The sequence below is a fragment of the Sinohyriopsis cumingii genome, chromosome 8, assembly GCF_028554795.1.
Source record: "Sinohyriopsis cumingii isolate HCF-2022 chromosome 8, ASM2855479v2, whole genome shotgun sequence".
In the NCBI taxonomy this organism is placed as follows: domain Eukaryota; kingdom Metazoa; phylum Mollusca; class Bivalvia; order Unionida; family Unionidae; genus Sinohyriopsis; species Sinohyriopsis cumingii.
Window position 1 is genome coordinate 92,698,013 of NC_142968.1, and position 20,519 is coordinate 92,718,531.

Sequence of the window (20,519 nt, forward strand, 5' to 3'; positions counted from 1 at the left end):
AGTACCTTTGAAGAGTCCAAAGCAACATCACGATGGATGTAAAGAAGTTCCTGCAACAAAGGCCACAGAAACAGAAAGTGCATGCCGAGATGTCTTGGCCACAGCTTCCAGCACACAGTGAAGGGTGGCTGGGATCAAGGATGCTTCCCTCAGCATACCAAAAGAAGCAGCTGAGAAGAGATCAGCATGAGAAGCTATGGTGACATGCAGTCAGACTTTCTGTTCCATAGTTTAAATTTCTTTAACAGAAAGGCATGCCAAGGCTCCATTTGAAATACCCACCTTGGTCACACTGGCATATAGTTGGGGAGGTTTCATGGGCCACTTTGGGGAATGTACCCAATAGCTGGCAGAGGAGACAAAGGGTCACAAAATTGAGGGAACAGTCCACCCATAACGCTGTCAATTAATATTTTGGCCTCTCCAAAACCTCTCAGCAATGTCCTCAATTGTAGAAGAATGAGGAAGAGGTCTGGATGAGGTTGCACCCCGAGATCTTTTTCAGATATGAAAGGATCTTTTTGGACTGTGCAGTGGGTTTGGGGCACAAGTCAGAGGGTTAAAGGTGATAGACTTCATTTATTGCCTTGTCAAAAGATAATACTTCATCTTCACATATAACAGAGATGAAGAAGCAGGCATCACTTGTGCTTCCTCCATGTTATTAGACATTACATGATTGAGGGCACTCTGAACTGGAGAGTGTGTAGAAATCATTAAGACCTTAAGATATGAAGAGGGTATAGGAACACTCTGCACTAAGTCTTGTACTGCAACACGGAGAGTTGGGGATGCGAGTACGGTCAGAGAGGGGGAACTCTGTCCAAACCTTTTCCCCATACCGTGATGATCAGAGGATACAGAATCATCAACTGATGCATCATTTATGAAGCTGATCAATCCCAGTGGGAGGGTGTGACACACTACTTCTGACAGAGTGGTGGGGGTACATCTCCTCAATGGGAGGCAACAACACACTATGAGGAGTGGTGCATCTCAAAGGAGGAAGCGACCTGCTATGGTATAGAAAGTGCATATCCTCCTCAATGGAGGCAGCGGTACACCACATGAGTGGTGTGGTGCATCACCTCCTCAATGGGAGGCAGCAATGCACCACATGAGATGAGTGGTGTGGTGCATCACCTCCTCAATGGGAGGCAGCGATACACCACATGAGATGAGTGGTGTGGTGCATCACCACTTCAATGGAAGGCAGCAATAAGCTATAGGATGAGCATTGCATCTTCTCCGTGCGAGGCTGCGACACACTGTTACATGGTCGCTGTATAGAATGATTATATCTGACCCCTGCGGGTATACACGAAGTGACCCCAAGTCCCTGGTGGAACCAAAACTGATGGGAAAAGGTCACCACATAAATATCTAGAGAAAAAAAAAATGAACAAATAACCTAATACCATTAGATATAATTATTGTAGAGGTCAGGTTGCAAATGCAGTTAAAAAACACTGCAACAGACAAACTTTCTCTGGTGTTTGGCATATGTATGATCACATCAATGTCCTTGAGAAAGATAAGCTAGCTGCGCTTGTTTTACACATAACATATCAGCGACAAGTGAGCTGCACAAGGAACTGCATCATACTTAAAATTCTTCACTCTAAGGGAGGGTGTATGCACATCAAACAGACGGCACATTTTTTGGTACAAAAAAAGAAAGCTAAATAATAGCCACGAGTAAGTTATTGTTGCCACTCAATTTCTTTTTTAGTCTGATTTGCATCACATATTCACCCCATAAATATGCTGTGGTTTGATAAAGTTGTGTCAGATGGGAGACCAGTTTACGTCCATATTCTTCTCTGAACAGAGACGAGTTTATTTACTTCTGTAAGTTGACATTTAAATCACACTCGTACATATAGGATGGATTCTGTTACAGATATACTGCCTCCCCAAACCCACCCCACACACACTATAGTACCCATTGTTGTTATTGTTTCTGTCTTGTGGTTTTAGCTATTTTTCATGTTATGATATGTTATATGCCCCCTACACCCACCCCTCCCCACCCCCGCTATCCAATGAGCAATACCCATAGTTTTATTCCTTCATCTTGTCTTGGGGTTTAACACCATTTTTCATATGATGATACTGTTATACAGGACATAACAAACCCCTGTTGGGGTAAACTGGCCATATTCAGATAGATAAGACCATTTTCCCCCAATAATAAATCCATATATGAAATGAAGTGCATGTAAAATCTTTGCCTATTTTATTTCCACCAAGGTTATGAGGTTATAAGTACAACATACATGAAAATAAGATTTAATGTCTGGTTTTAAAATAAAGTGGAGAACATTAAAACATACTTCTGTTCAAGATCATAGTCTCTCAAGGTCACACATGTCATGGACAAAAATTATACATGAATGAAATTTTTTCTTGTACGCCATTAAAATCAAAGCATGCATATGACTGCAACAAAAATAAAACATCTGCTTTCTGTAGTGTACATGTATCAGGCTACCAGAATGAAATATGGGCACAAGTTAGTTTGGGCAAAGGTTTTAATATTTCAGTGTCTAAAACTGATTTCAAGACATATGTATTATCTGAAAACCCCAGATGAACTGATTACTTTGGTGGATATTTTCACTGGAAAGCTGAATTGTTCTTGTTAAACATTTTTCAAAATAATAGCAAATATAACTGCTTATCTACACTACCCTGTCTTAACTCAGTCTCTTTCTTCTGATTAAAAAAAAATCCCCCATCCAGACAAAGAATTTGCACCAACATCAATCAATCTGCAGGGCTTTTGGCACATAGGTTGGGACAGCTTGTAAATGCTATGGGATTCCCACAAACACAAAATAAGCAACATTTCTTTTATTTTTTTCTCTGAGTGGGGTCTGAGCCTGGGGAACCCACATAATTATTTGAGAGGGGAAGGCATGTAGTGGCCAACTATTAAGTTTTACGGACGCAGGCCAAAACATGTTTAGAGGTGCAGTAGGGAGGGCCAGGTCTAAACCTTTTATTTTCCTTTTTTTTAAATTCTTTTTTCCAGGGGTGATAAATCTAAACTAAAGTGGCATTACCCTCTTCCCTGGCAGATATAACAAGCTTGAAACCTGTTCCATATAGCCATAAGTAAATAAACATTCACAATGTAGTTCATATGCCTTCTTATTTCAAAGAGGAACTGCAGTAAACTCACCTTAAAGCCTATTTTGTTGTTAAGACAGTCAGCAAAGTCCTTCTTCATGTCAGCTACTGGAACTCTATCATGTGGTCTTTTGGGGCCTGAGCAGCAGGGCACCACAGTTGATAGGTCTAGCTCTATTACCTGTAAAACAATTATAAATAATAACAATCACTATATTAAAAAACACCATGTCAGTTTGATAGCATTCACTTGTTTTTATGTGCATCATGTTTTGTAGTTTAGAACAAAACATACTGTGCCAACAAAGTAATGTGTTCATGATTAAATTTATGGTATATTCCTCTGAAAGTAAAGACATTTTATTTTGAGTGTTTCAATTTGTGTAGGAAATCTGTACTGGCTACAACTTTAGGAAAGGTAAGCAAGCTGGGCCATCACATCCCACATCAAACCATATGGAAATGAGTCTGCAATCAAAGCAGTGCTTAATTTTTCTGAAAATAGTACAATGAGTGGTCAACATAGTGATGACCATTATATGACAGACACAGATTTGTCAATGGCAAATTGTCCGTAGGCAGCTGAATACAGTATCAACTTTCATAGCAATCCATAAAAAAGCATAATAAGTTTCGTCATTCACAGGATACTGTTGTGCAAAAAGGGCTATAACTCTAACACAAATTGCAAGAGCATATTGATTTGCCGAAATAAATGTGTAAAACGTTTCACTGCAATCCGTTAAAACAAGGTTATGTTGCATTCACATTAATGTCATGCACTACATCTGGTTCCAAGTAAAAAAAAATCAATAACTCCAGGCAAATGCAGGAGCAGTGATTTACCAACAGTTTCAAAACAAGCCATCAAAAATTGTGATAAGTTGTGTTAAAAAATTCTGTCATGCAAATCCTTAAAAAGGTATTTTTACCAGTGTAAGAAAAACATACTGCAAACAAAATGCAATTTGAATTTAGAATTTAAATAAATAAAATTCAGAATGAACATAGTTAAAATTATGAATGCATTTTGAGAAAATAGCTATGCTGTAACCACTATGCCACCAGAGCGGTTGACTGTATCTGTAAAATCTCGATTCAAATAAAACAAAATATAAAATTGACTCTGGTGACAAATGCACTAGAAATACATTTTTAACAAATGTGGTTATATTTTAATTTACCCTAGATTCACTGCTTTTTTGGGGGCATTTTATGCATTGGCTATTTAATTAAAATACATGTTTAAAATGACAAAATATAAAACTGGTTTTTTTAAAAACACTCTTGAAATCAGAAAACCAGACACTGATAAATGCACTTCTATTTCATTCCAAACATGCAGAAATGAAAGAAAACAAAGGATGAAAGCAACAAGTGCAAAATTCAAACATATTTCTGAGTCCATAAACAAATAAGAGTATCACGACTAGCACATTATTCTAACTCCCCATATTTTAATAATCCTGTTTACAAACAATTTCCTTTTTTCAGTCACAGCAACTTTGACATTTTACCTCTTGAGCCCCAAATAAAGTCTTCTTCCTTACCCAAAGTGCAAACCATCAACATTGTTTGGTTTGAGAAGCCAGGCTAATGTTAAAGCATATAAACTATTTGCATTCCTTCAGCCACAGTGACCTTGGCCTTTGACCTTTTGTCTCTAAGATCAGTATGGTCCTTCCTCATCCCTTGTGAAAGCCATCTGCAAAATTTCATAACTGTTGATGATGGATGCCTTAAGTTATTAAGTTACTGTGCAGATGCCATTTTTCTTCTATTACTCAGTCACCTGATCTTTGACCTTTTTTACATCAAGCTAGTTCTTTCTTACCCAAGTGCATGTCATCCACAAAATTAGGTAACTCTGTAAATGGTGGAAAACACACAACTACAGTGCAAATAACGTTTTTCTTATTTCAGTTACAATGGCCTTGACCTTTCACCTTTTGAACCTAAAATAACTCAGGTTCTAACTTACACCAAGTGGAACATATCCAAAAAGTCTGGCAACTGCAGATTTTGAACAACTTGAATTAATTTGTGGAAACTATTTTTCTTGTCACAAGGTGACCTTGATCTTTTTAATGTTCTCCCTTATCCGAAGTTGAAGCTATCTGCATAGTGTGTTAACTGCAGAAGGTGGACAACTCAAGTTATTGTGCAGAAATCAAAATTGACAAGAGACAGACAGATGGAAGGATAGATGTACACCATAAAAGACTGTGACTTAAGGCAGGAATATAAAAACTACATGAACAAAATGAAAATGCGAATCGAAAGAAAACTGAATCTAAATGGAATGTGAATAAATGCCAACAAAATGCCATAAATAAAAATGAATTGCATTTTTGGTAAAATTACCCATTTCAGGGTCTGTACACTTCATTCATCTGCAAGACAAAGGGGCAATAACTCTAACAAAAATTGTGCCAGCAAAGTGACATGTCCACATGCATTTTCAAAAGATGCCCGTTAACAATTACCAAGTTTCATGGCAATCCACTGAAAACTGTGAGGCCATTCACATGATTTTATTGTACACTGCAGTCAGCTGCAAGTCAAAAAGGGCCATAACTCTTATTTAAAAAAACTGTAGAAGCAAACTGACTCATCATTATGTACATCTTAAGGTGATGACCATAATATTTACCATTTATAATGGCTATCCATCAAGAACTTGTAAGCTGCATTCAAAAGACTGTGATGGATGGAAGGATGAATGAATGAATGGACAACATAAGGATGCATATATCTCCATACCTCTTCCTTGATATAAAAAGCAATGTACTATATTTAAATAATAAAGTTTCAAACAATCATGGAATGCTTTACTATCAATTTAAAAACATCAGTTTTCATGTATTATGCTAGACTATCACTAACAAGAGAGATACTTGAAAACAAAATGCATTAGCATGCAAAACAAGTATTTTATGCTTGACTGAAGAAAAATAGAATGGACTCAATACTCGGAGTTTGTAAGTTTGAGACCTGTTATGGGCACTATTGTTGGGTTCTTGGGTACTTCTGGATTTTTCCAGCTTACCATCTAAACATATACTACAAGTCACAATATTTTAGCCTCATAACATTTAAGCAAATCTTTCATTCTTTAGTATATTAGCATCCAGGGGTAACAAAATACATCTGTGCCAAGTACTGATAAATTGTTAGAACTCTATGGTCTTAAATTATGTAATGTAGACACAAAACCAAACAATTTTGGAAAATTCAACAAACAATTTATTCCCACAGAAAAAAGTGAAAATTTAAGATGAACTTGCAGTAATGTGAATTAAATCCCAAATAATCCTAAATCTTCTATCAAGTCTTGAGCTAAACTCTTCAGAGTGGAATTTAGTGAAAAATTGGTGAAGATGAACATAATTTGTGAAAAATACTGTGACACTAGCTCTGTCCACTTTGATTGTCAGTACTGTATAATATTGAAATGCCCCAAAAATAAAACACATTATTTACACCATATACATGTACAAATATATCTTCAGTCTTATTTACAGATATACACAAACTTTCTCATGGTTATTTGACAAGATAACATGTTGTGGCAGACTTGAATTGCCTGAAATTAAAACCTGACTAAATGGAACAGATTCATTCAAGTTTATCCAAATCTGATGCTGTTGATTTCTCACATTTGAACATCCGCATCTTCATATGAATGGTTATTTTAATTAGTGGTTATGGTTCATTTGTGGAAAAAATATGAAATCAGGCATATATCCATAAAGTATGGTATATAATATTTCAATATCTCAAAAATTCTACAGTAACACTCTTTGCTCTTAATATAGCATATTAATTCTTTCTTTCATATTTCTTTGAAAAAGCTGTCTTCATTGACTGTTTGTTTACATAATTTACAGTTGTTTTGTACTGTATATGCAACATTTACCCAAAAAAATCACTCTGGCAACCATTTTCTCCTCAAATATTTTGTAAAACTTCTCTTAGAAATATAGATTAAAATATGTTAATATGCTTGCTACAGGGCAAAGTGTACTAATTGGATACAGATCTACCAATATCGTGACTAGCAATATGGGACCATTATTTGCTCCCCTGCTGACATCAAGACTTGCACTTGATGGGATAAACCGTGACATCTTGCATCCAAGGCGGATGCTCTAACCACTATGCCACCGAAGTGGTATCAACTGAATATGTGAATCACTATTGAGAGCTGTTAAATTGATGCCAAAATTGTGATGGTTGGCAGCTCTGCCAGTCTCAAAGTATTGAATATTCCAAATGACAAAAATCACAAAAGTAATCAGGAAAAATGGGAGTCAACTTACAAATGGCTGAACATAAAATAAAATAAAACACAGGTTTGGAAAGCCATGATTGGTTGATGAAGGCAAAGGCCTGAGACCAAAGTGAATTTGCATTCCCTGAGTATGGATGCACTAAGTTAGGCTTCATTTGCAGTAAATTCCTAATGGCACTGTGCAGGTTAGGATGATTCAAAAGAGTGCCTGTATCATGTGGGTACAGCAAATTGGACAAAGATCATTCATCTGGTGGCTAACAATGGATGACTGGTACTGACCCATTCTGATCAGACCCATATGGCCAAGTCCAGCTGTGGTGGAACAAGGCCATTGTAGTTGGCATGATATATCAAATGGCTTATTGGTTCCACCAAGATAAATTTATCAAGATCTGAAGGTGAGGGAGGATCTGGAATTGTCACTGACCGAAATAGCTTGGATCATTTCATGGTTGATAAACCATGTGAAGTGTGATACTCATAGAGAAGCCAGTCATTCCCTGCCATGATATCAACAGTCAAACTGATGACATCTTCACCACTCAAGGAGTGCCTCTGTGACTTCCCCTTTAATACCCCCAATACTACAGACTATTGACTCTTTGTCAACGTGTTGTTATTGTTCTAGGGTTTAATGCCATTTTTCAGCACAAGATAGGCTATACATGGTGGCCAGCATAACTGGTGGAGGAAGAACCCTGGAAAACCCAGGGAAGAACCACTGACCCATGAGAAGCTACTGGCAGGCTTTCCCACATACCATGCTAGCCAAGCCTTGGACTCGAACCCATGCAGACAGAGGTGAGATGGCAGTCATCCAGAACGGTGAGCGCTTTAGACCACTTGGACACTTGGGGCCCTTCTTTGTCAATAATATGCAAGTTTGATGTATTCATAGATTGGCAAATGGAGCAAGCCATACATGTAGAGTGGTTGTCAGTAATGTGTTTCCAATTTTTATAAGGCTTACACAAGACAAAATAAAGCAGACAATATATACAGGCGTAGTGTAGCATGTGTCCTGCTTTTATGAACTAAGTGTATGTGTAGAGTGACAATTACCTTTAAAGGCCACACATGGCAGCCAATACAGACTGAATACTGAAGCATCACTCTTACTGTAGTTATCTGCATATAAGCCTATCTGCTGACCTCTCCCCCAAACAGAATAGATAAAAACATTAAAAGTTCATGACCAGTGCATAAGCCATTTATTTAAGCATACCTGTGGAAATTCATAGTTGATGTATACTTCCCTTCAAAATCAACACTCCAACTAGCTTTAAGTGAGAAAACTTCTAAAATATTTGCATGTCAATTGTGAGGCCTCTGACTCTTGAGACTTGGCATGAGCTTAAATAGCAACTTGAGCATTCATGGGATTTGGTGCCAATCCCTGTACCCATTTGACTGGGTGCAGGACTCATCTTGCCAAAATGCCATTTGCTTTGCATTGCGTTAATGCATCACAAATTATCTTAGTGATTAGGACTAATCAGTGATCATTAGATCTAGTACTAGTTCCATATGCATACTGCTACACAAAAAAAATCTCTTAATCTACTGTAAACATTTTGAGAAAAAAAAACAATTTTTCAAAAGCTATTGTCTGAACTGCATTGTAGTAAGTTCTATTGTCAACCCACCCAGAGAGGTATAAGCATAATTACTGCTAATACGAGTGGCAAAAAAGTGCAATCTAAGCATAAAAAGAGTAATCCATATATTACATGCCAGAATTATAGAAAACCATATGAAAAGCATACATTTAATTTTGCTATTTACCTGATTCTACTCTGCAGTTAGTTAAAATTATTTTCACATATTGGCTAAATCCATATGGATTAGTATGCGAATACAAATACAAAACAAAATGATAAATGATAAATTATTTGTAGATAACATTCACTTTAACTAGTCTGTATCACATGTTTCCTTTCACTGAAAGGTCATAAAGTCAAGTCTAAAATTGTCTCAATGATGTATTACATTACTGTCAAATTCCTCTTTCAAAATTTGTAAAGCACTATTGATTTGTCGTTATTTTTATTTAAGATGTTCTTCAGTTTAACACAATCACTCTCCTCTAACATTTTTAGTCATGTAATATCAACAAGTCACATCAATAATGCCCCCTTCACGTACTATTTGGCACCAAGGTTTTTCAATATAGACTGGTCTCCTACCTAACTGTGTATCAACAATAATCTGTGAAACATGGTTTAAAATTCAAGAAACCAGTCTGTTTTCTTGGAAAAGTGCCATGTACAGTTACTATAAATAGAAAATAAGGAAACCATTTGACGTACATAGCCAAATGGATGCACACGTTGAAAATACAAGATCAGTAGATGGAGGATTACAACAGATCGATGTCATATGACACAAGCCTCAAACTTTATTTGTTATTCTGTCGCTCCTGATGTCACCAGATATAATCTCTGATTTGAAATTTGTTTTTATTTTTTATAAAAACATGGACTAAATGGGTATCCTATAGCTAATTTTATTACCCAGGTAATTATGAATGGGCGGTTACCTGAGTACCTGGGTACCAGTTGACACCTTTAACCTATATTTTCAATTTAAGGAAAAATCGGCAAACAACTATAAATTTATAACAGCTGAAGGTTGAAGTAACTTGCATAAGGTAAGTATTGTTTTCATATCATTTCTTCACCTTTTGTATTCATGTGTACTGAAACAGCAAAATTATGCCACAAAATAAAAAAAAATATGTGAAGGAGGTGGGGTTTGGGGTCCTCCCCCAATGTTGTCTTGAGGGGTACCCCTGATCTGGGGGCTAAAAATGCATTTTATAATCTTAAAAAAACTGCTCCTGGTAGACCTTTTTAGCACAATAACAAAGTAATCTTTTGTAAAATTAACAAACTTACCAAAATTTTCAACATTATTTGAGGAACTTCACAATATTAATAGTCACAGCCAATAATATTTAGTGCTAAAGTTATTTCATGTGCATGTCAGTGTTCATACAGATATTTAATCAAAATAACTTGTCTATTTTGCAAATATTCAATTACACTTTTCCACTTTAAAAAAAAAATCTGTAAAATAAACACCAAAATACATAAACTATATACAAATAATCATGAATTCACTTGTTTCTTCCCCCACTGGACACAACCTGTTGGTATTAATATGCCAGCTTAGCTCTTTCTGCAGCCTTAACAACATTTCTTCTGCTTTCCTTTTTGTCACCACTGACGATTTTGTTTCCGTGTTCCATCTTTTCTTTTTCCTCTAACACCAACATGTATTGGCTGTAATTTGTGCTTGTGATGTTTAATTTCTCTGTATGCAGCTTCTTTTGGATGTGCTTGGCTGCTGCTCCAGTACTAATAAGTACCACTACTACTATGATGTCGAGGCTACAACATCATAGCTAGCTGCCACTCCAATATCTAAAAACCGTGATTAGCAAAATTCAAATATTTCTTGCAAAGATCACAAAATGCCAGTCCTCTGGCATTCAGTTTTCTGACCAACAACATTTCCGTCAAACTTCTACTTGATCAATTCCCATTTCCATGCATTTTTCAAACCTTTATCCAAACTTTTTGGCGTCTTTTCTCTCTCAAAAACATGAGAGCCATGTTTTGCAAGCATGCTTCATTCTTTCCATTTGCATCAGTTTCCATTACACAAAGATTCATTGGATGAGTAGAAACCTCTGACCAATCAGAATACTCTTTATAACAATCATGTGTTAAATAATATATGGAACAAATATTTTACAAGGCTTGCTGTGGAATGGGACTGGATGTACCATTTTTAAAACTGGATCAGAGATGATATAATAAGTTGATTACATCAAGAACCTGATTTTTATTATCAGGAGAAAAGCAGAATTCCACTTTAAAATGGAGCAAAATCATGTCTGCATGGTAAGCAAAATATATTCTGGCTTCCTGAGTCTAATGGCTTGGAAAGCTAGTCATAGTTAATAGCTGTGGTCCAAAATAGTCGCTCAATAAAATTTATGATTTCCAAGGACGAAATGGTAACCAGAATAATTTTTGGCCTCTGGAGTAATCTATTAGCTTAGAGGTATCCTTTCAAGTAATGAACATATTTACTAACCTGTGAAAATACAGGATCCTCATCTGCATCATTGAAGTCCCTGAACATCTTGTTGGCCTTTAGATAGGTCTCTATATACTGAAGTGTACTCTCTTCACGACCTAGACAAAAAAAAAGACTAATGATGAAACAAATGATAAAACACTAGTGAAATTTACCTAAAAGGCAAGTTGGCCAGGTTATATAGGTTGGTATGCTTTCAACATATAAGTTTTTTTGTAGCTTTTAGTAATGGCAGCCATACTGGAAGGGACATCAGCATAGTAATAATGACTATTAAAAATTTCTTGTTAGTAATGTAGCCATCATTTAACAATGATTAGCCTCATTTAAACAAACTTACCTTCATGCGAGGATGCTTTTGTCAAATGTGGTCAAATTCTACTCAACACGTTTTATAAGAATATGTTTACAAGGTTTATCTATAAAAAATACTTTAAAATTATTCCCTAAGTTAAGTTCAACATCCAACTGCTTTACCTCCCAAACATTATTTTCCCCCAGAGGTCGATAAGGCACAGAAAATAAATATCAAATGATGGGGTATAGACAGAAAATATATTTGTATTCAGTATTCACATAATACACTGTAACATCACATATATGCTAAAAATTATGACTATTCTTCCTCCATGACAAACTCTAATGGAACGATTAAAAAACAATATTAATCTTAATAACTTACAAGAACTTAAAAGCTAACTTTAGTTTCATTGCTTTGACTAAAAAAATAGTACTTTATATTTTTTATCCTAGAAAATTATATATTTTAGTGACAAGAAAATGAGCAAAAACTAGAAAAACAAAATGTTTTAGCTAAAGCAAATAAGTCATAGTTTGTTTTGAAGCAAGGAATTTTTTATTACAATATAATCACTGAAGCACTCAATTGTAAACTAGAACTGGTTCATCAGGACCTTTCTTTAAATGTTATAACAGTTACCTAATCTGGTCAAGTTGGGGGTGGGGTGGGGTGATTCAGCATGAATTAATAAGGCCTAACCAGAGCCTGGCATTCAGCAGCGCTACTATGACAATGAATAAAGAAAATGTGCATTGCTTTTCAAGGATATGTATTTCATGAATTTTGCAGCCATATTGTCATCTTGGTCACTCTATATTTTCAGCAGCCATCATCATCATAATTGTCATTATTAATAACACAATTATTGTGGTCATCATCAATATCATCAGCAGGTAAATCTGTCTTGTGGTTTTCAGAAATAGTATACATACAACTGCCAAATGTAATGTATATAAACTAATTATCCTAAAGGTAATGTTTTCCATTTAATTGCAGTGGTCCTTCTCTTATACTGCAATCCCTTCTGCACTGGGAAGATGGCTGTATAACACAGATGGCCTTTCAAAACGGAACAATATTTGTGAGAAGTTTGTGTATGTATATGTATGTGTATATAGTAAGAAAGCTACGTATAACTTAAAGCATTTAATTATTAAAGGTTCTTTTTTCTAAAAAAGAGACCTATTTCAAGGTAACATAAATTAGGTCTTGTTGGAATGTGCACTGCAAAACCATTCAAAAGCATTATTAAAATCTCGGTGCATACACTGCTTCAGATTAAAATAATTCTCTCCATTTTCCCACTGCTGCAAAAATATTCTACTTATCTGTTATATTGTTTACTTGAGTCTTCCAAACATAAATTTGTTTGGCAAGAACCCTTGAACTCTCTCCATTGTTGTCAAGTCAAATTACTTTTACTTTCTTCTAAAGTATTAATTCTCTGTTTACATGAGGGCATGTTCAAGTTATGTAACGATTTCTTCCTATCTTTCTAACTGTACAGTACTGCAATTTAATTATGCAGGAGAAAATTGTATAGAGTAGATAAAATACTTTGTTTAGCTTATAAAGGAAGTGATACACATGATTTTAAGGTCTCTGTATTGTTCAAGGTTAATTTATCTGGTTGTTATAATCTATATTTAGCCTATGCTGACCATGTTAAGATCTTGAAAATTACATCAGGTTGTAACCATCAAAAGCAAAAAACTCAACCACTGTGTGAAGCCCAAAACTCTCAAAACTTTACTGAACCCATTTCCTTTAACTGTCAGTGTTAATGATATAATACTAACCTCAGTGTACTTTAGTCAACACTTCCTTCAGTAATGCAAACTTGACATCATTAAAGATAATCGGATTACTTACTTTACTGTATAAATATATAGTGGTTCTGGACACATTAAAATGTGGCCAATTGTGAGGGGTAAATTTTACATTTTTGCACTAATATGTTGGCTGCTGGTCATGTTAGTGGGGTGGCCTTTCTTGAGAGATACTTTTGAACATAAACTCATCTGTGCCAAGGGTTTCTGTTCATAAAAAGTGGGTGACCGTAGGTTGGGGAAGGGGGCATTCATGAAGGGGACCAATGTATATGACAAATCAGTATGATTTATTCAGATCGTTATTAATAATTTCAGGAATTTCCCATTAAATGTAAGTAATGATTTCCAGCTTAATTAAAGAATACACATCTTGTAACTGTGATGAAACATTACAACTGGATTTTATCTTCCCCCATATACCTGCCGGCAAGTGCAGTCCAAATGCAAACAGCATAGAACCTGATTGGCTGTCACATAATATGCCTGCAGATCTGGGTCTATCTTGTTTGTTCTACTGATTATTCCAAACAAAAACTGAAAAGACACAGATTTTCTGGCACATTATGTGATGGCAGATCTGGTCTGCAGTTTGCCATTGAATTTGATTTATAACTTAGTATGTGTGGTACCCGACTTATTTATATGCTGATCAAATACTTGTCACCAATAACACAGCCTGTGAAATTACCAAAACAATTCAATTTTCTATATAAATAATGAACCTGTATTTTTTGGTGTTCACATATAAGCTGAACCACTGATGCCAAGTCACAATGAAAATATGAACCAAGCTCACACCCAACCCCACCTGTTCTATTCAATCACATGTGCATGTGGGGGGAGCAGCAGGGAAGTCGTACAGACCAGGTGGCTCAGATAAATTTAAGCCTCCCACCAAACATTTATCCGTAGAAGCCTCAGAAAGCAGAAATAACGCCTCCTACGCAAATTAATCCGCAAAATTTCAACCCAAAGTGCATTTTCAGACATAAAAAAAAGGCAGCTTTTTTGGGGGGGGTATTGTAAAATTTGTGTGTGCCATAATTGAATTATGGTGGGTTGTAATTTTATGAGTAAATTTGATCAAGACCAACTCGATACCTACTACGCGGATCATGAAGATTAATCGTGACAAAACCATGTGGTGTTGCTTGAGCGTGACTGAAGAAATTTTTAAACTTATTTATATCCATGTCGCCGTTGCACCAAGTTTGATGAATATTCCTCAGCGTGTGAGTATCAACGCCATTGAAAACTGATAAAATATTACAATTATCTCTAATTACCTTCGGAATTTGCGTATATCGTTGCGTCACGTAAATCACATCGGTGTTCTTGTGTCGGCCACGCGAGAATATCCTAGCTGGGTTAGTTTGCTTATCCAGCATCACATCATCAAAAACAACAAGATTATTAGCATCACCGTCTAAACTTTCCACTGATGGAGTTTCATTAATATCCGTTATAAATTCTATTGTGCCATCCTCAGTTTTATCGCTAAATTCCTTTAGTACTTTATAACATCTCTGATCATCAACGGATGGCGCAATCAAATACAATTTATCCCATTTTAGCCATCTCATTATCAAATTTAGCAACAATTGCGTTTTTCCAGAACCAGATGGTCCAATAATTATCATTCTAATCGAATTTGGTAATGCCTCGGTGTGCTTTACTTGCTCGCGTTTTTTCGTGGCTGAAAAATCAATTACATTCATGTTATTAGAATATTATGGATTCATATTGTGTTAAGTGTCGCACTCGAACTGCTACGCTAAATCCAATCGAAGTCGTTACACGCAACAACAGGAATGCAATCAAGGGAGAATGTGAAGTTTGCAAGACAATTAAGTTTAGATTTGTAAAAAAAAAAGTAGAACCGGAGGAGACATCGCAACCTCCTTAACAAATCTGCCTGGAGCTCCCTGGGCGAAATATCCCGGAGAGAAACATTTACCAGGATATAATTACTGCGGACCTGGTACAAGGCTAGATATAAGACTTAACGATAATAATCAACCAAATCCTGGCGAGGATCCAGTAAACGCTATCGATAACGCATGCTACTATCACGATCTTGCATATCGCAGCGGAGATTTACAACAAAGACATCTCGCTGATATTAAATTAATTCACGCAATAGATGCTATTCCTGATAAAAATTTCAAAGAGAAATTGGCAACTTGGTTGATAAAAGGAGCAATGAAAGGTAAATTAGTACTAGGTGCTGGTAATTTATAATGGAGCAAATATATTATTCTCCGCGAGGATTTTGGCGAGGAAAATCAGCAATAGCCAAACTTGCTAAGGCAGCAAAAGTAAAGCAATCTGTCGCTGAATCGTGGCTATCGAGGCAAGCAGTCTGGCAAATTTATCTTCCTCCGCCTAAGAAAATATCATATGCGAGTTTCTCTGTCAGCGTCCCTAATGAAGTCCATCAGGCTGATCTTATGTTTCTTCCTTACGATACCGTTGACGGAGTTACATACAAATATGTTCTGACGGTTGTTGATATTGCTAGCAGATACAAGGAAGCGGAACCGTTATCGAATAAAACAGCAACAGATATTGCTAAGGCGTTTAGCGAAATTTATTCACGATCTCCATTAACATGGCCGAAGCTTCTCCAGGTTGATCCAGGTCGAGAATTTCTTGGCGCGGTTACTTCACTGATGAAAAAGAATAATGTTAAAATCCGTCGCGGTATTGTAGGTGTTCATCATAATCAAGCTATCGTTGAGAGATTCAATAAAACTCTTGCAGAACGATTATTCGGATATCAGTACGCGAGAGAATTTATCCAAGATAAACGATCTCACGATTGGGTAACAAGATTACCTCACGTGATTAACGCACTAAATAATGAGGTAACACGAACAATATCAATGAAGCCCGCAACTGCAATTACAAAGACAAAAATACCACTAAAGCGAGATTCTACTATTCCACCTGTGCTAGGTAGCGTTATTGTAAGATATTTATATAAAGAAGGAGAAGCAGAAGGTGGCAGAAAAAGAGCAACCGATCCAAACTGGAGCGTTACAACGCATAAAATATCAGCTGTAACAAGATCATCAGGAAGGCCAGCGATTTATTTTCTAGATTCACTAGCGCCACAACGCGGATTTACCAAAGAAGAATTACAAATAATACCAAAGGATACTCAATTACCACCATCGTCGTTAATGTGAAATTTAATCCTACCTAACTGAGATAATTTTCTTACTCGAGAAACTGCTAGATAAACTAAATTTGACCAGGAAATTCTATCATCGACAATCCAGACTTGACCATCTACTGTTAATCCTTGTGATGAATGTATCGTTGCTGCGTATCCGAGTTTCCATGGCGATCTTTCTGCGTTTATTGCATCATTGACAAGATTAATATCAACGAAAATAATATCATTCAAAACTAATATTTTTTCTTCTCCGCATGGCAAAGTAACATTAATATTTTGTTTCCTAGTATCAGTTGGCCTATAACACAACGGCACCTGCAACGTTGGAAATTTCTCACAGTGAAACTTAAATAGTATTTCTTGAATATTATCACGAATAATTTTTCTGCTAGCAACGATCAAATGATCAGGACGCCACAAAGTTAGAAAATTATCCATCGAAGTTTCGTCGATTATTTTTCTCATCACATCACATTGAAATTTATTAGGTTGCAATCGAATCATTTTTTTAAATTCGGTTAGTAAAATATCATTAGATCTATAATCAGCATCAATCTCTTCATAATAATCCACAAAATTTCTAAGCCATCTATGAGGAGATTCGCCATCAATAGGATCAGGTTGACCATGATCTCCGCACATTATTACAGCGGTATTTTTTTCTTCTAGCCAACCCAGGAATAATTTTAACACAACTAAATTTACCGTGCAAATTTCATCAAATATTATAATCTTGTTGATATATTTATTTCCCATTCGAGCTGAATCCCACAATCCACCGCTGTACTTGAAATAACTATGATACGTACAAGAATTAACGCCACGTTGTTTTATTTCTCTCGCTAGTCTGTGAGTTGGAGTCAACACGATCATATCAGAGTTTGAAAATAAGTTTATTGCTCGTGTTGTTTTACCACTACCACCAGGACCATTTAGGTAAACGAATTTGTTTCGTGAAATTGGATCAAACACTGATACTGCTGTTGATACTTCATCGCATTTATCTTTATGAAATTTATCGCAATCTTCTACATCCGCGTCCTCACAATAATCTAGAATATCCTCGTTTTTTATTCTCCAAGTTCCCCAAGAACCATCGGTAATTAAATTCTCCAACCTACACTGGAATTTCTTATCGATATAAAATGAATCCGTTGCAACCCTTACCGCGATATCAGAAAATTTATTTATCATCGACAGCAAATTAATACTCACATAAGCGAGCATTGATGATCTTAAATGAGTATACTGTGCTGATTCTCCATCAAGATAAGTGATCACGGTACCTAACTTCGTTCCATCAATAATAATATTTTCTCTGTTGCAAAATATTCCACGCGATACTGTATCGGCAATAATAAAATCCATCTCAGCATCATTGATGAATAATCTAGCGTGTCGGTGTTTATGATCAACTGATCCTCCTTGAGTAAATTTACCAATGATTTTTCTTCCAATATCTTTCGCGTTTTCACAATCTGTCGGCAACCACACCTCGGTCTGCTTTCTATACGATATAATCGCTTCACTTACCGTCAATGATATTAACATCGACGAATCCAGCATATATCTCAACAATACCGTAGGGACCCATCTTCGCTGAGATAAATGCCGACCAAACCAAATATAACAAATTTTATGCAAATTTTCAGCAAGTTCGAATGAAGTAACATGAGCGAATCCTGTCATTACAAAATCAGGTAACGGTCCGTTAATTGCCACTCTCGTCATCTCGTTGGTAGGATGACCGAATTTAGCAAAGTAATCTGCACAATCGCCATACCCAAGGAAACTTCCAGGATAGCATGCGCTCATATCAACGGAAATCATATCTTCGAAATAATACTTGGTATTCCATAATCCTCCATGGCCGTATTCGATACAGCTAAGTTGAATATCATTAAGAAATTCATTTCTTGTAGGTTTCCACGAATTTCTCTCTCTAGCAGCGTGAGCAGCAACAGACGGAACAGTAAAGCAATTTGTCAGTAACTGATCTGGATTTGACGAATACTTCTCCGCGATATTTTTCATCGATTCATGTAATATTTCATCTCGGTAAATATCTCCGCGTGGCAAGATAAATTGATCGTATCTTTCTTCGCTCGAGAATAACCAAATCGATATTGGATCGGACTTGGCTAATAGTTTGATATATCTAAACATTGCATCGGAACTATCTTTGGATTCCACGGGATAAAATTTAACAACACGATCTCGTGGGAATATCATTACCGACTGACTCCACGCATGTGAATTATGATCAACAATTTCGATTGGTGTTCCTCGAGAATTATACGGCGATGAATATAATATTTCTCCCGATAGTGTTTTAACCGTAATAGGAAATTTAAGTTTCTTACTTAACGCAGCAACATCATCGATTGATGCGCCATCAGTAACTGTCTTTGCCCATGAATTAATTTTATCCAATCTCAATTGAGTCAGACCAGATCCGCGACGAGCATTCCTCATGTGTTCGATAACTCGCTCAGCCACGCAGTTTATTATCGGAGATTCCCTCATCGTAGGTAGATTTTTCACATCAGGATTATTATTCAGCCGATAAATTCCATAAACAACAGCACTAGAAGGATACGCCCTAGCATAATAAGGACCATCAATCCCCAGTAGCAATCCCGGTTTCGAATTCTTATCAAGAACAACATTTTTCTTACCGCCGCGTACTGGATCTCTTTTATCGCGAATAATCCAAGTATCATCGGGCATTTGTGCAATAAATTTTATTCCAAAGATAAATCGCTCCTCTTTGTGTTCAGATTTTATATGTTCGATTATCTTCTTCGCTCGCTCCAAATTCATCGTAGCATCAACGAAGTTAGTTTTCCACGTCGACCAGGTATGAATCGCTCCATCATCGAAAAATTCTTTCTTTGCACGATCAACCTCTGGAATGATATATTCTGCCTCATCAAGATCAAATAAATCCATTATTATATTTTAGACAAATATCTAAATTATAATATGCAATGCAAATGGATAATAGTTGGATCAACAAAGTCATGTGACAAATCCTGCAGAGGTGAATATTGCGGCGCTCATATATACGAAGTTCGACGAGGCAACAAGGGTCCGCAACGGTGTTTAGTTTGTCAAGTTGGTATTCGAGGAAAGACAAGATTGTGTTTCTCTTGTGGTGGGAAAAAATATCGTGAGTTACGGCGATATTATGAAAAAAGATCCTCGTCAGTGATAAAATGTGAGGAAGATTATATTAATCGTTTCAAAGCAAATTACGATTTAAACAAACAGAATATTGTATATGGAAATGAAATCAACGATTCCTGCAATGAAAATCTCACACGAGTATAGATCTCATCCTACCATCGAGGGTTACGAAGCATCTGAGGATGGTAATGTCAGATATATAAAAACGAAGAATCTTGTTGGTAATGTTGATAAAAACGGTTACGTGAGATTTACAATCAACAAAACTAAAAGAAGAAGGGGAGTAAAATATTTTAACCACAGATTTGTGTTCGAATGTTACAAAGGACCAATAAAAATCGGACTTGTCATCGACCACATTGACGGTAATAAACTTAATAACGAATTATCTAACCTTCGAGCTGTGACGCAGAGTGAAAATTCAAAAGCTGGTAACACAGGTGGTGGGCAGCGACCAGCTAAGGCTGTTAAATCGGT

The 20,519-nt window shown here is 36.3% G+C and overlaps 1 protein-coding gene across 2 annotated transcripts in view; it reads right to left on the reverse strand.

The window, feature by feature from the left end:
* The window catches only part of LOC149794150 (cytoplasmic aconitate hydratase-like), a 145,057-nt gene that overhangs the window by 65,473 nt on the left and 59,065 nt on the right, over positions 1-20,519 (reverse strand). For both annotated transcript variants that reach the window (XM_089968226.1, XM_089968225.1), the window contains 2 exons: positions 11,537-11,637; positions 3,188-3,316 (listed from right to left, as the gene is read on the reverse strand). In XM_089968226.1, the coding sequence (XP_089824352.1) occupies positions 3,188-3,316; positions 11,537-11,637 (230 nt within the window). The remainder of the gene's footprint in view (positions 1-3,187; positions 3,317-11,536; positions 11,638-20,519) is intronic.